The sequence below is a fragment of the Annulohypoxylon truncatum genome, assembly GCF_022578515.1.
Source record: "Annulohypoxylon truncatum strain CBS 140777 unplaced genomic scaffold F4807scaffold_37, whole genome shotgun sequence".
Lineage (NCBI taxonomy): Eukaryota > Fungi > Ascomycota > Sordariomycetes > Xylariales > Hypoxylaceae > Annulohypoxylon > Annulohypoxylon truncatum.
The window spans coordinates 335805-349054 of record NW_025953823.1 but is presented as its reverse complement, the minus strand read 5'-3'; the positions used below and the strand labels follow the sequence as shown (position 1 = coordinate 349054).

General features: G+C 48.8%; 4 protein-coding genes across 4 annotated transcripts; 3 read left to right on the top strand and 1 right to left on the bottom strand.

The window, feature by feature from the left end:
- The first annotated feature begins 276 nt into the window (after positions 1-276).
- F4807DRAFT_245773 (Six-hairpin glycosidase-like protein) lies at positions 277-3802 on the top strand. The gene is made up of 5 exons (XM_047994335.1): positions 277-409; positions 520-592; positions 723-2025; positions 2089-2622; positions 2815-3802. Exons 3-5 carry the CDS (start codon positions 792-794, stop codon positions 3636-3638), a joined length of 2592 nt encoding a protein of 863 aa, XP_047850629.1. The 5' UTR covers positions 277-409; positions 520-592; positions 723-791; the 3' UTR covers positions 3639-3802.
- A 127-nt stretch (positions 3803-3929) lies between these two features.
- F4807DRAFT_440850 (uncharacterized protein) lies at positions 3930-8456 on the top strand. The gene is made up of 3 exons (XM_047999332.1): positions 3930-4464; positions 4630-7700; positions 7753-8456. The coding sequence occupies exons 1-3, from the start codon at positions 4111-4113 to the stop codon at positions 8315-8317; spliced, it is 3990 nt and encodes a 1329-aa protein (XP_047850628.1). The 5' UTR covers positions 3930-4110; the 3' UTR covers positions 8318-8456.
- A 59-nt stretch (positions 8457-8515) lies between these two features.
- Positions 8516-10660, top strand: F4807DRAFT_245680 (UPF0052-domain-containing protein). Its single transcript, XM_047994334.1, has 4 exons — positions 8516-8957; positions 9023-9040; positions 9140-9422; positions 9499-10660. The coding sequence occupies exons 1-4, from the start codon at positions 8780-8782 to the stop codon at positions 10427-10429; spliced, it is 1410 nt and encodes a 469-aa protein (XP_047850627.1). The 5' UTR covers positions 8516-8779; the 3' UTR covers positions 10430-10660.
- Positions 10518-12275, bottom strand: F4807DRAFT_440844 (malate dehydrogenase-like protein). Its single transcript, XM_047999331.1, has 3 exons — positions 12026-12275; positions 11773-11890; positions 10518-11686 (listed from the first exon to the last, which is right to left on the bottom strand). Exons 1-3 carry the CDS (start codon positions 12089-12091, stop codon positions 10848-10850), a joined length of 1023 nt encoding a protein of 340 aa, XP_047850626.1. The 5' UTR covers positions 12092-12275; the 3' UTR covers positions 10518-10847.
- Between the last annotated feature and the right edge of the window lie 975 nt (positions 12276-13250).

Sequence of the window (13250 nt, the reverse complement as noted above, 5' to 3'; positions counted from 1 at the left end):
ACGTCTTTCTGATCATATCCCCATGAGCGATCAATCTAGACATCGTCTTTTTTTCATTGACAAAGTCATTTCGCACCTAGTTAGGCAATCAAATTCTTAGCTATCTTTCCCCGTAAAAAACACACTGTATTATGTGGAGAGGTTGTTCTCCTGACCTTTGGCGCGTGATTATGTTCAATGTTGTCTCAGATCTCATGCATACCTACTACTAGATACATGGTCTCCTTCCTAAAACATGCATCGAATTGCAAGCTAAATAGGTACATAAAGGTGATGTTATTTTGATTGTTCTCGCTGTCTTGTTAAACAGATTTTAAATCGAAGGTGAAGAGAAAAGACAGCCCTGATTTATCCATTCTAATTTGGGTACTGCCTGCCCCATGATAGCTGAGTTCTATTACTGATTAAGGTTCCTCCCCCATTCCGTTCCCCGCACGTTTAAGGTTAAAGTTACCGCTGCCTGCGCTGCCGTAGGGGAGGTTGGTAACGTGGGGCACGGGTTCTAACCCCTGGCGCTAGCTTCCAGTGACGTCGCCTATCGTTCCGCAAAGGTTGCCTTACCATTGACACCATCTGCAGTCTTCCAGTCTAGGTACTATGCAATCAGTATGTACACAGGCATATATACCTATCTAGTCTGCCAGTATATAACGTTCGTTCCATCTAGGCCCTTCCAATTGGATACCCGTCAATTCATGCAAATATTCATGCACACCTACTAGGTTCCACCACAGGAGGTAACTCGCTACTCTATTTAGGCCCCTACTAGGGGTCATACCTCTGTTTATGACATGGCGCGAATTTCCTACAATACCTTCGATTCCCTTTCTAAGGCCGATCTGAAAGATTCAAATAAACCCGATGGTAGAGTTGACTCGTTGCTTCTGCGTTCTAGTAAAGGGGATGTTGCGGGGGGAAAACGTAATGGTCGACCTTCCGACGATGATTACCTTCTACTTAAAGTTACCGCTTTCGTCTCTGCCGTTGGAATTTTATGGGTGTTCGCATACACTATCCTTACACACCGGGTACTTCCCCAGCCAAAGAATGGAGGTGTTGAGGGCACTTCGTTCTTGGACCACGAAAAGCCTATTAGCACATTTGCAGGCAAATCATTTCTGAGACATAATATTCCATTCATCGATATTCCCGATCCGCTCATCCAAGATGTTTACTATTACAGGTGGACATCTATGCAGCGGAATCTCCGGTACATCAGAGCCGGAACAGGTTATATGTGTACTGAATTTGTCCAACCGGTTGGCTACGCCCAAGCTTTCGGATCCATTGATGCTGCCGCGGGTCATCAGATCGACGAGTCAAGATGGTTGAGAGATACTTCTTATGGCGATGATTACATCCAGCTCTATACCCGTGGACCGGCTGACGCATTGCAATATACGCAATGGATCCTCGACGCGATGAGTCGTCGGGCTATGGTGACCGGGGATTCTTCTTTCCTTGCGGCACAACTTAGCGACATGATTCGTTTGTGGCATGAGTGGGATCAGGTTTTCGATGCTGATGCCGGCTTATATTACTACCAGCCGGTGTGGGATGCGCAAGAATTGTCTTTACCTGGCTTTGTTGCCGACCCTAATGGCACCGATTGGACCTTGAGGAAGGATGGCCCCGACACCTTCAGGCCTAGCCATAATGCATATATGGTGGCAAACGCGAGAGCTATATCTAGGGCCGCCAAGTTCGCTCGTGATGGATTTAATGAGGTTTTATTTTCTAAGTTGGCAGATGACCTGGAGACAGCCATGTATAAGCGAATGTGGGCCCCTGAGCAGCAGTTTTTCATGGATATTATTCGACCTAATAACCCAAATTTAACGCGACTTACTGGCAGAGAACAAGTAGGATTGTTCCCGTATCGCTTTGGTATCGGTTTGAAAGGATCATATGCCCAATCGGCCGTCGATTCTATGTTTGACGTAGAGGGTTTTTCTGCCCCATATGGCCCGACAACATTGGAGATACGAGATCCATGGTTTATGGCAGTTAGACCAGATGATTATTGTACGGAAGAGCCTCTTGATGCTCTCTCTTTTTTGGTCTACTTTTCACTAACTACATCCATAGGTTGTTATTGGAATGGCATGTCTTGGCCGTATTCAACAAGCCATACTCTTAAGTCGCTTGCAGAAATATACCGCTCTGGAACTACTAATGTGACCGAGGAACAGTACTTCCAATATCTCCAGATGTATGCAAAGACCCAACAAAAAGATGGTCGACCATACATTGCAGAGTCTCATTACCCCTTCTTGAATGCGTGGAGTGCTGATAGTTGGAATCACTCCGAGCACTATGATCACTCAACCAATAACGACGATGTCATAACCGGCTTGCTGGGAATCATCCCACAACAGGGGAACACATTGAAAATTTCCCCCATTGTCCCAAGAAACTGGACTTATTTTGCTCTCGAAAATTTGCCATATCACGGTCACTTAGTGACTGTATTGTATGATAGACATGGATCAAGATATAAATCCGGGCGTGGATTAACCGTCTTCATTGACGGTAAGAGAGTGTATAATGGCCTCCAAACGAGTGCTTCGATACCTATCCCTCCTCCGATATTACCATGCGAGGCTTTGATCAACATTGCAGGTTGGTTATAATTGTCCTAACATACACCTACTTCCCCCCACTCTACCTTTAGGCTGACTGTCTCGGATACTTTTCTTTTCGGAACCTAAATCCGTAGACAGTTCTTCATTGTTCAATTCGATAATTTCTCTGACATGAATGCGAAACAACGATTGTGGACGGAATAGTCGCTAATGTGTTATACTTATGTAGCGAACCCTGCCGGCCCTGGCCAGTATCCGACAGCTGAGGCTACCTTCACCAACTCGGGAGATTTCCAGTACAAAGCCATCGATGGTGTTTTATTTTACGATTCAATACCTGACAACAGGTGGACAAATTATGGTTCCCCCAATGAAAATGATACGTTAACAATCTCCTTTGCTCGACCGAGAAATATAACCTCCATTACACTCGCGTTGTATTCGGACGTTGCAAGGGGCGGAGGGATAGATGTCCCGGCCCGTATAGAGATATATGGATCGAATGGCCTGTTGTTTACGCTCGACGACCCTTCTAGCTTACTGCCAAATGATCGCAACGAATTGAGCTTCGACCTGGTCGAGACTCAATTCGTAGCTGTCAACATGTACCGCAAGTCTTCTAACCTCTGGGTTGGTATCTGCGAACTCGAGGTCTGGACGCCACCGACCCTTGGTCCCATCAACTATGCAGCTGATGCCTATCTGACCGGAGAAGAGACGAGGGTGGTCTTCGACAACACCTCGACTGCTACATCTAATGGGGCTGTTGTTGGGGGGTTGAAGTCAGACAGCAATGTGGCATTTTCTGGTATTGCGTCCAACGGCGGCTGGAATACTGTGGTATTAAGCTACTCCAATGCTGGCAATGCAACAGCAGAGATGGGTATCGAAGTCAATCAAGTACCGCAGAAGCGATTATATTTGGTTCCAAGCAAGGGAAAATACGTGGACGTTACAACCAGGATTGTACTAGCTTCTGGGAAGAACTATGTTAGTATAAGAGGGGGTTCGGATTTTGTAGACGTGAAGCTGGAGTCATTGGTCGTGCTTTGAAGTTATCGTCCGCCGTCGTTTGATCGAATGTTGATTACTTGGATGCAAACCTCTAGGTACGTATGTGTTTTAATACATACTCCAGTACTTACATAATTTAAAAATAGATGTACTAGTAGATTAAGTGTAACTAGGGTTTATTGAAATAAGTTATGCATTCTCCACCTATAGTTGTGCACGCCCCATTCACGGATGTGTGTAACACAGGTTGCCTTGTAAGTATCTAGGTACCGACGCTAGTAAGTCAATTAGCTACACGTCACTGCGAAAATCGAAAATCGAAACTCGAAACTTTAGACAACCTTAGAACCTCGAAACTCAGCTTCGTTTCCTTCACATCCACATTTACACACAACTCCTCTAGACACATCAACTCTTGATAAATCTGACCGGTCCTCTCTACCGGATCACACAAATCGTAATTGGAAAATAGGAGATGATGACCGACTAAAAGTTCCATGGTTATGTTATAATGGCTCTCGTCGATAGCCCTCAGATCAAGAGCGCCGAGCTTCTCTCTCCGCTGCCTGTCTACCTTCATGCATACGTCGCCCCTTTTACTATAATATGGCCCATATTTGCGCGATACTTTTATACGCCCGAGTTGTACGACAAACACATCGGATCGTCTGAATGGACTTTTGTCTGGTGCGGTACCATCATCACTCTGCAGAGCTTGGCTTGGCTCTGCACGAACTGGAGTGTCAACCTCAAGGCTATCTTCACCGCTAGGAAAGCGAAGAAGGTTGAAGATGCTCAGTTGATAAAGGTCATCCCAATCGCCAATGCCGGCTCAGCCGATATCTGCGAGATCATTCGCGAAAAGGTACTTATTATTCCAAATCTTGATTTTTCTTCCTGTTTATGGCTGTCTCTTGTCACATCTCCGTTCTCTTTCTACGTTCTATATCTTGTTCTCTCCATCATTTTAAATCTGATATATCTGGTTATTGTGCTGACATATTGCCCTCTTTTTTACCTCGTATTCTAGGTTGGCGATAAGATAAATCTGTCCTTTTTGTTCCAAAAACGTCGTTTCCTCTATGATCTGGCAACGCAATCCTTCAGTCCCTTGACCTATGAGATCGATGCCGAGCCGAAGCCCAAGATCGAGAAATTCCAGTACTCGAGAGGAATCTCTTCTCAAGCTGAGCTTACGAGACTCGAGCAGTATTATGGCACAAACACTTTCGATATCCCGGTTCCTACCTTTACCGAACTATTTCGAGAACATGCCGTTGCTCCTTTCTTCGTCTTTCAGGTGTTCTGCGTCGGCCTCTGGATGCTGGATGAGTATTGGTACTATTCGCTGTTTACCCTTTTCATGCTTGTCGCCTTCGAGAGCACCGTGGTCTGGCAAAGGCAGCGAACACTAACCGAATTCCGGGGCATGAGTATCAAGCCTTACGATATGTGGGTGTACCGGTTGGGCAAGTGGACGGAGATTCAAAGCGACAAGCTTTTGCCGGGCGATCTTGTCTCTGTTGGGAGGACTAAAGAAGACAGTGGTGTTGCGTGCGACATGCTTCTGGTGGAGGGAACTGCTATCGTTAACGAAGCTATGCTTTCGGGTGAAAGCACGCCCTTGCTCAAAGATTCCATACAACTGAGACCCGCCGACGCCTCCATCGACACCGAAGGTCTTGACAAGAACGCTTTTCTCTGGGGCGGAACCAAGGTTTTGCAGGTTACGCATGGCAACCCTGACGAGGAGAGACCGAAGCTTGCTTCCGGTGTTCCCGCGCCTCCCGATAATGGTGCTATGGCCATTGTGATGAAGACCGGGTTCGAGACATCTCAGGGTAGCCTGGTCCGAACAATGATTTACTCGACGGAGCGTGTCTCGGCCAACAATGTTGAGGCCTTACTTTTCATCCTCTTCCTACTTATCTTCGCGTTGGCCGCTTCCTGGTATGTATGGGATGAGGGCGTCAAGAAAGATCGCAAGAGATCGAAGCTGCTGCTCGACTGTGTCTTGATTGTTACTAGTGTTGTACCTCCGGAGCTTCCGATGGAGCTCAGCTTGGCTGTTAATACTAGTTTGGCAGCGCTGGCTAAATTCGCCATTTTCTGTACCGAACCTTTCCGCATCCCTTTCGCCGGTCGTATCGACGTGGCTTGCTTTGACAAAACTGGTACACTAACAGGCGAGGACCTGGTCGTGGAAGGTATCGCGGGACTTGGGCTTGGTCACTCCGGCACGAACACCCCTCGCGAGTTCGATGGTGCACATAGCCATCTTACATCCGTTAAGGAGGCCGGGATGGAGACGACTCTCGTGTTGGCTAGTGCCCATGCCCTTGTTAAGCTTGAGGACGGCGAGATTGTCGGTGACCCTATGGAGAAGGCTACGCTTGCAGCTCTCGGATGGGCGCTGGGAAGAAACGACACGCTCGCGGCAAAGCCTTCTGTTACAGCCGCTGGTGGAACTTCTGGTACGGTTCAGGTCAAACGACGCTTCCAATTTTCGTCCGCTCTAAAACGCCAGAGCTCCGTCGCCACGGTACATGCTGTTGATCCAAAGACGGGGAATAGGATACGTGGTACGTTCGTTGGCGTCAAGGGTGCACCAGAAACGATAATGAAGATGCTTGTCACTGTCCCCAAGGATTATGAGGAGACCTTCAAATATTTCACTCGTCGCGGTTCTCGCGTGCTCGCCCTCGCCTATAAACAGTTGACTACTGATAACGAACTCGGTTCCGGCAAAATCAATGATCTGAAGCGCGAGAAAGTCGAGGCTGACCTGATCTTTGCTGGTTTCCTGGTCCTTCAGTGCCCCTTAAAGGATGACGCGAAGCAGGCGGTACAGATGCTCAACGAGAGCAGCCACCGCGTCGTCATGATCACCGGAGACAACCCACTCACGGCTGTGCATGTGGCAAGGGAGGTCGAGATTGTTGACCGTGATGTGCTCATCCTTGATGCACCGGAACATAATGATGGAGGAGAAAGGCTAGTCTGGCGTAGTGTCGATGATAGGACCAACATCGAGGTGGACGCATCGAAGCCTATCGACCCCCAAATCATCAAGTCGAAAGACATATGTATGACTGGATATGCACTGGCCAAGTTTAAGGATAACGTTAACGGTTGGCGATCACTCCTGCGCCATACATTGGTGTATGCTCGTGTGTCCCCGAAGCAAAAGGAGGAAATCCTTCTAGGTCTTAAGGACATGGGGTACTATACACTGATGGCTGGAGATGGTACAAATGACGTCGGCGCCTTGAAGCAGGCGCACATCGGTATAGCTCTTCTGAATGGCACTCAGGAAGATTTGACAAGAATCGCGGAGCATTCTCGCAACGCCAAGATGAGAGAGCTCTATCAGAAGCAGGTCGACCTTATGAAAAGGTTCAACCAACCAGCTCCTCCTGTGCCCGCTGTGATTGCCCATCTTTACCCTCCGGGCCCATCTAATCCTCACTATGAGAAGGCACTGGAGCGCGAAGCACAGAAGCGAGGCATCACCACTGAAGAACTTGCGAAGATAAACGGTACCAACATCGAGACTGTAACCAGCCCAGCAGCCCAGCAATTGATGAATCACGACCCGAGAACGGCTAAGCAGCGGGAAGCAGCTAACAAGGCAGCTGGCTTCGCTGACAAGATGACCAGCGCCATGATGGAACAGGAATTAGGCGACGACGAACCACCGACACTTAAGCTTGGCGACGCCTCGGTTGCCGCGCCATTTACTAGCAAGCTCCGGAACGTTATTGCCGTCCCCAACATTATTCGGCAAGGCCGTTGTACCCTGGTAGCCACGATCCAGATGTACAAGATTCTAGCTTTAAACTGCTTGATAAGCGCCTACAGCCTTAGTGTTCTCTACCTCGAAGGCATCAAGTTCGGCGATGGGCAGATCACGATTAGCGGCATGCTTATGAGTGTATGTTTCCTTTCGATATCCCGCGCCAGATCAGTCGAAGGCTTGTCGAAGGAAAGGCCACAACCGAACATCTTCAACTTTTACATCATCGGTTCTATCCTTGGTCAATTCGCGGTTCACATTGCAACGCTCATCTACATTGCCCGATTCTGTGATAAACTGGAGCCGTAAGTTGATACGTATTGTTCATCTCTTGACGTGTTGCTAATTTTGTCGCAGACGGTCCGAGATGGTTGACCTGGAGGCCGAATTCACGCCGTCTCTGCTGAACAGTGCCGTGTATCTCCTGCAGCTAATCCAGCAGATCTCCACCTTCGCAGTCAATTACCAAGGTCGACCATTCAGGGAATCCCTGTCCGAGAACCGAGGCATGTTCTGGGGTATCATCTCGGTCACTGCTATTGCCTTCTCCTGCTCGACCGAATTTATCCCGGAACTCAATGAACAGATGAAGCTAGTGAAATTCACGGATGAGTTTAAGACGACCATGACGACGATCATGATCTTGGATTACGCCGGCTGCTGGCTGATCGAGATAGTGCTCAAGCGGCTCTTCAGTGACTTCCGTCCTCGTGACATCGCAGTACGACGACCTGAGCAGAATGAGCGCGAGAGATTGAGGAAGGAAGCAGAGAAGGCTGTGAAAGACGCCGAGGAGGAGAAGAAGCGGCTGGAGAAGGTGGAGGAGTTTGAGCGTAAAGTGGAGGAACGAAGGCGGAAGATTCGAGAATGGAGCCAAGGTGCTCGTGCTCAGACAGAAGGCCTCGCTCAGCCGGCGAGGTAAAACTTGTGTCATTTCTCGCTGTTCTAGTCTATGTTCCGTATAGGAGATGGGCGGAATATCACTCCATAGACCCAGCATTATAGACATAGAGAACCGAGTTCTATAGACGAAATCACCAATCATTGTTTTCTTCCCTTTATTCTGTTCTCCTTTCTTCTGCTAAGGGACAACATATCTATCGAGTAAGTCTAATAATCTCTAATTTGTAACCTTGGTATATTTTAATATATATACACCTGTATAAGTGACTATGATCGGCCGAACTTCGGAAGGAATAGAATCGTCCCGATTGTCGTATTCAATAGATAGCCTTTAGCAAATGTCAAAGGTGTCTTGTTCAACCCCGAGCTTACATTATACTTAATCAGGACATTCCGACCGCTTATATTCAGGACGTCTCGAACGGCTAGGTTCTGGCTCAAGACTTAAGTAGTAACTGAGAATAGTAGATCCACCTTCACCATGGATACGCCACGACCAAGAGGCATCGTGGTTTTTGGGGGCGGAACGGCAACTAACAACCTAGTTGACGTATTCGAGGACATTAGAGAGAGCCGTAACTGCTCGCTCAGCTACGTAATACCCATTAGCGACAATGGAGGAAGCTCGTCGGAGTTGATTCGTGTGTTCGGTGGTCCCGGTATGAGCTCTTGTCTCTCTCGTCTTTGTCTGCATGGCTGACGGTCTATATGCGATAATGGATAGGTATCGGTGATGTCCGGAGTAAGTCCTGGTCGGCTCAAACCCTTTGGCCTTGGTGGGTGGGAAAGGGGGTTTCTCTAGACGAGATTCCTTGCTGATGTTCGCTACGCTCGCCGTTAGGTCGGTTAGTGCGTCTCATCCCCGGCTCAGACACGGATGCCGAACGGGCATCTATCAAGGGGCTATTCAACCACAGACTGTCGCCAGATCCGCTACAGGCGCGGTTGCAGTGGCTTGATATTGTCGAGGGGAGAGACGAGCTCTGGACTAACATCTCAAGTGAGAAACGCGAGCTTATCCGCTCCGTCTTCAACCACGTCAATCTAGAAATAGTCAAGAGAGCCCGGCCCAGTTCAGTCTTCAGCTTTGCTAAGGCTAGTATCGGCAACCTATTCTTGACTGGGTACGTGTGCCACTACTTTGCTTGCACTTGTCGATATCACACGTTAACATGTCTACCTGTTTGCCCCCTTTTCCAGGGCAAGAGTCTTCACGGGCTCTCTCGAATCAGCTATCTACCTTCTTTCGACCATCTGCTGCATTTCGCCGACAGTTTCGGCTCTACCGGCCATCAACACCAATTTCACCCATCACATCTCGGCGGGCCTCGCCAACGGCGTCCAGATCACGGGGCAGAACTCTATATCGCACCCATCGGCGCCCACGTCGCTGCCGCCCGATGATGATCTTCTCGGCAGCGGCAACGTCGGCACCTCGTCGATGCAGCAGCATCTGCGGGAATTGGAAGAGCACGACCGGATCGAGGATGCGACACTGCCGGGGTCGCTGCCGACGTTGCGCAAGCGGTACATCGACTTCAGCAAGGCCGATGAGGAAGACCTGCCGGCGCGTATCGAGCGGATCTGGTACATCAACCCGTACGGGCACGAGATATGGCCGCTCGCGAATCCCAAGGTGCTCGAGGCCATCGGCCGCGCCGGCGCCGTCATCTACAGCATCGGCAGCTTGTACACGTCCATCGTGCCGAGCCTCGTGCTTCGTGGGGTCGGCGAGGCCCTCGCCAAATCTGGCGCGAGGTACAAGGTGCTGATCTTGAACTCGACGGTCGATCGCGAGACGGGGCCGAGCTCTTCGCCGCTGACGGCGACCGACTTCGTCAAGGCGATCGCGCGGGCGGCCGCCGAGAGCCAGGGCGACTTTGCCGTCGACGAGCGACGCAAGGGCGAGGCGAGGAAGTATGTTACGCACCTGATCTACCTCGAGGGCGAAGGGGCGCCCAAGGTGAACAAGGACGAACTCGCGGCGCTAGGTGTAGACTGCATCAGGGCTTACGGACGGCGAGTAGAGGGCATGCTGAGGTACGACGAAGCTGGCTTAACAAGGGCCCTGGAGGCGGTTATTGGCAAGGCGGAGATGCTGAGAAGTCGCAGAAATACCAGTGGTCAATGAAGCTGCCTATGTATTATTATAAGGTGTCGGGATTAACTTGGGACGATAGCCGTAATATATATAAACTAAAGTCGGCCACAACATGAATCTCTTGCAGATGGGTGAGTTGCTTTTCATACTAGACCAATTAATACGGCTTAATGAGTATAATTAGGGGTATATAGTAATAGGAGGAGGGAAGTGTCATCAGATCATATCTTTCTTTTCTTTCTTTTGAAATTTAATATCGTACAGCTCTCGAGGTACCAAAGCATATCACGTCTTCCCACGAGATAACCCGTGGAAGCTTCAGCCCTCTCTAGGGTTTGTATGACTAAATGTAGCCTGTATCATCTGAACCGGCAAAAATGACTTTTCCTCGCTTCAGAGATTCTTTATGTAGGTACCTTACTATCGCCAAAGCCTAGATTTAGACGGCTTATTTGGGTGGGTTCGCGGCAACAAAGGCGACACCCTTCTCAATGTTCTTCTTCAAGTCACCAAGGCACGCCTCCAAAAGTGCCTGCTCGTTGCTGTCGACCTCACCGACGGGAAGGATCTTCTCGACTCCATTAGGACCTAACTCGACCTTGGAGGCAAAGAATTCGATGCCTTGATCCTTGTAAAGAGGGCTGTCCACGAAGGTAGGCTCGATGACACCCTTCTCACCCTGGGCGGCGCGGAGAAGCGATTCGGCCATGCGGGCACCGGCCATGGCCATGGACAAAGTAGCAGAGCCAGCGCCATCCTTAGCCTTGACGACCTCGTCGCCGCCGAACTGGACGCGTTTCACGAGTTCGGCGTTAGACGTCAGGTCGGGGTGACCGCTCTGGCTGAAGAGGGGAACGATAGTGACGCCGGAGTGACCACCGACAACGGTGATCTTCTCGTCCTTAGGGTCGGTACCCTTGATCTCGCTAACGAACCGGCTAGCGCGGACAACATCGAGGGTGGTGACACCGAAGAGACGCTTAGGGTTGTAGACGCCACGTGCCTTGAAGACCTCGGCTACGATGGGGACAGTGGAGTTGACAGGGTTGGAGATGATGAGGAGGTTGGCTTCCGGGCATGTTTCGGCGGCGGCCTTGGCGAGGTCACGGACGATGGAGGCGTTGGTGTTGAAGAGATCGTCACGGGTCATGCCAGGCTTTCGGGGAACACCAGCAGGAATGAGAACAATGTCGCTGCCCTTCAAGCTGTTGGCTAGACCGGTGGGTGTGGGGTCGAAGCCCTTGACTGTGCTCTTAGTGTTGATGTGGGAGATATCAGCAGCAACACCTAGTTATGCGTCAATTACATGTCAGCCCATACAAAATCTCAGCTGGACGACCCGCCAACGTGACGATTGGAGGTGCAAGACATACCAGGACCACCACGGATATCGTATAGAGCAAGCTCGGTTACTCTGGGGTTGAGCTTGAGAAGGAGGGACAATGGCTGGCCAATGCCGCCAGCGGCGCCAAGGACTGTGACCTTGGAGAGCTAAAAATGACGAATATGCATATGTTAGCTTATGTTAGCAATTGAGCTCTGAGCTCTGAGCTCTCGTCGAATTTGACGCAAGTAATTCAAATAGTTGCTGCTCCATCAATGCCTCAAGAATTATGGGTTTCTTACATTTCGCGCCGAGGCCGAGAACGCTCGGCGCTGGATGCCACCGAAAACTGCTCGTGCAAGAACCATCTTTTTTAATTTATTTATTCCTCTAATTGTATGAATTGGGATGCCGTGTTATAGTAATGTCACAATAGAGACTGGATGCCGATAGAAAGAGAGGAGGGATGGCGAGAAAGACTATGAGACGTCAAATGCAAAGTAGAGAGTAGAGGGGAAATATTTGTAGTCAAGAAGAAAGATGAGGTAAAATTGTTGGCGATGTTAAAAAACAATCCAATGTTAAAAACTAGTACCTGCGAAACATGATGAGCCGGGCAATGCCGGAGTTACACCTACATGGTAGGTATAGGTACATACCTACCTACATAGTAATCCTTTATCGGTTATCGGATCGATGGAGGGGATTACCGTCCAAAGATCCGCAGGGAACAATTAACCGTTAATTAACAGTTAATTTATGGTTTGAAGAAAATAAACGTTTGAGAAAAACAAACCACTGAGTAACCATATTTTTATATAAACGTTTATATGCATTTTAATATTTGAAGAAACCTAAAACGTTTGAATATTCAATCGTTTATTTAAAGCTCTAGATGTACCTAGACGGAGAGGCCACGGGAGCTAACGGGAGTAACGGGAGTAGGTGTAACGTTGGGACCAACAGGTAAACAGGTCAGGTCAGGTTAGGTTAAAGCTATTCAGGCTAAGGAGGCCTTCTACATCTACAAAATCTACAATTACAGTATTAACTGTAACTACAATACCTACCTAGCCACGCAGTTGAGTAAGTGAGCACTGCTAGCAAGTCCGTCTTGGATATCCTGGCGTTCCTGGAGACGATCCTGGTGGGTCCTAGGTAGGTAGGTAGGTAGGTCTTTAAAGACTTCTTCAAAGACTTTGAACCTTAGAGCACTTAAAGTTTAGAAGAAGAAGAAAAAGGCGTGTAAATAGGTAGGTGGGAGCAAAGTTTTATATAGACTCTAAGGCAAGTAACACAACAAGATTAAAACAGTTAAACTAGAACGATTGGAATGGCTTCACACACCTTAGGATCAAAGGTCCAAAGTATCGAAATAGCTACACATACTTAGATTAGGAGGTAGACCAGGATAGCTAGAATACCAGGACAGTTACACACACCTATTGAAGCTATCGTCAACTAGAAACGGTCGTTAAAACTCGAACGTTTAGAAATATTTAACAATAAAATGCAAGCAATCGTTTA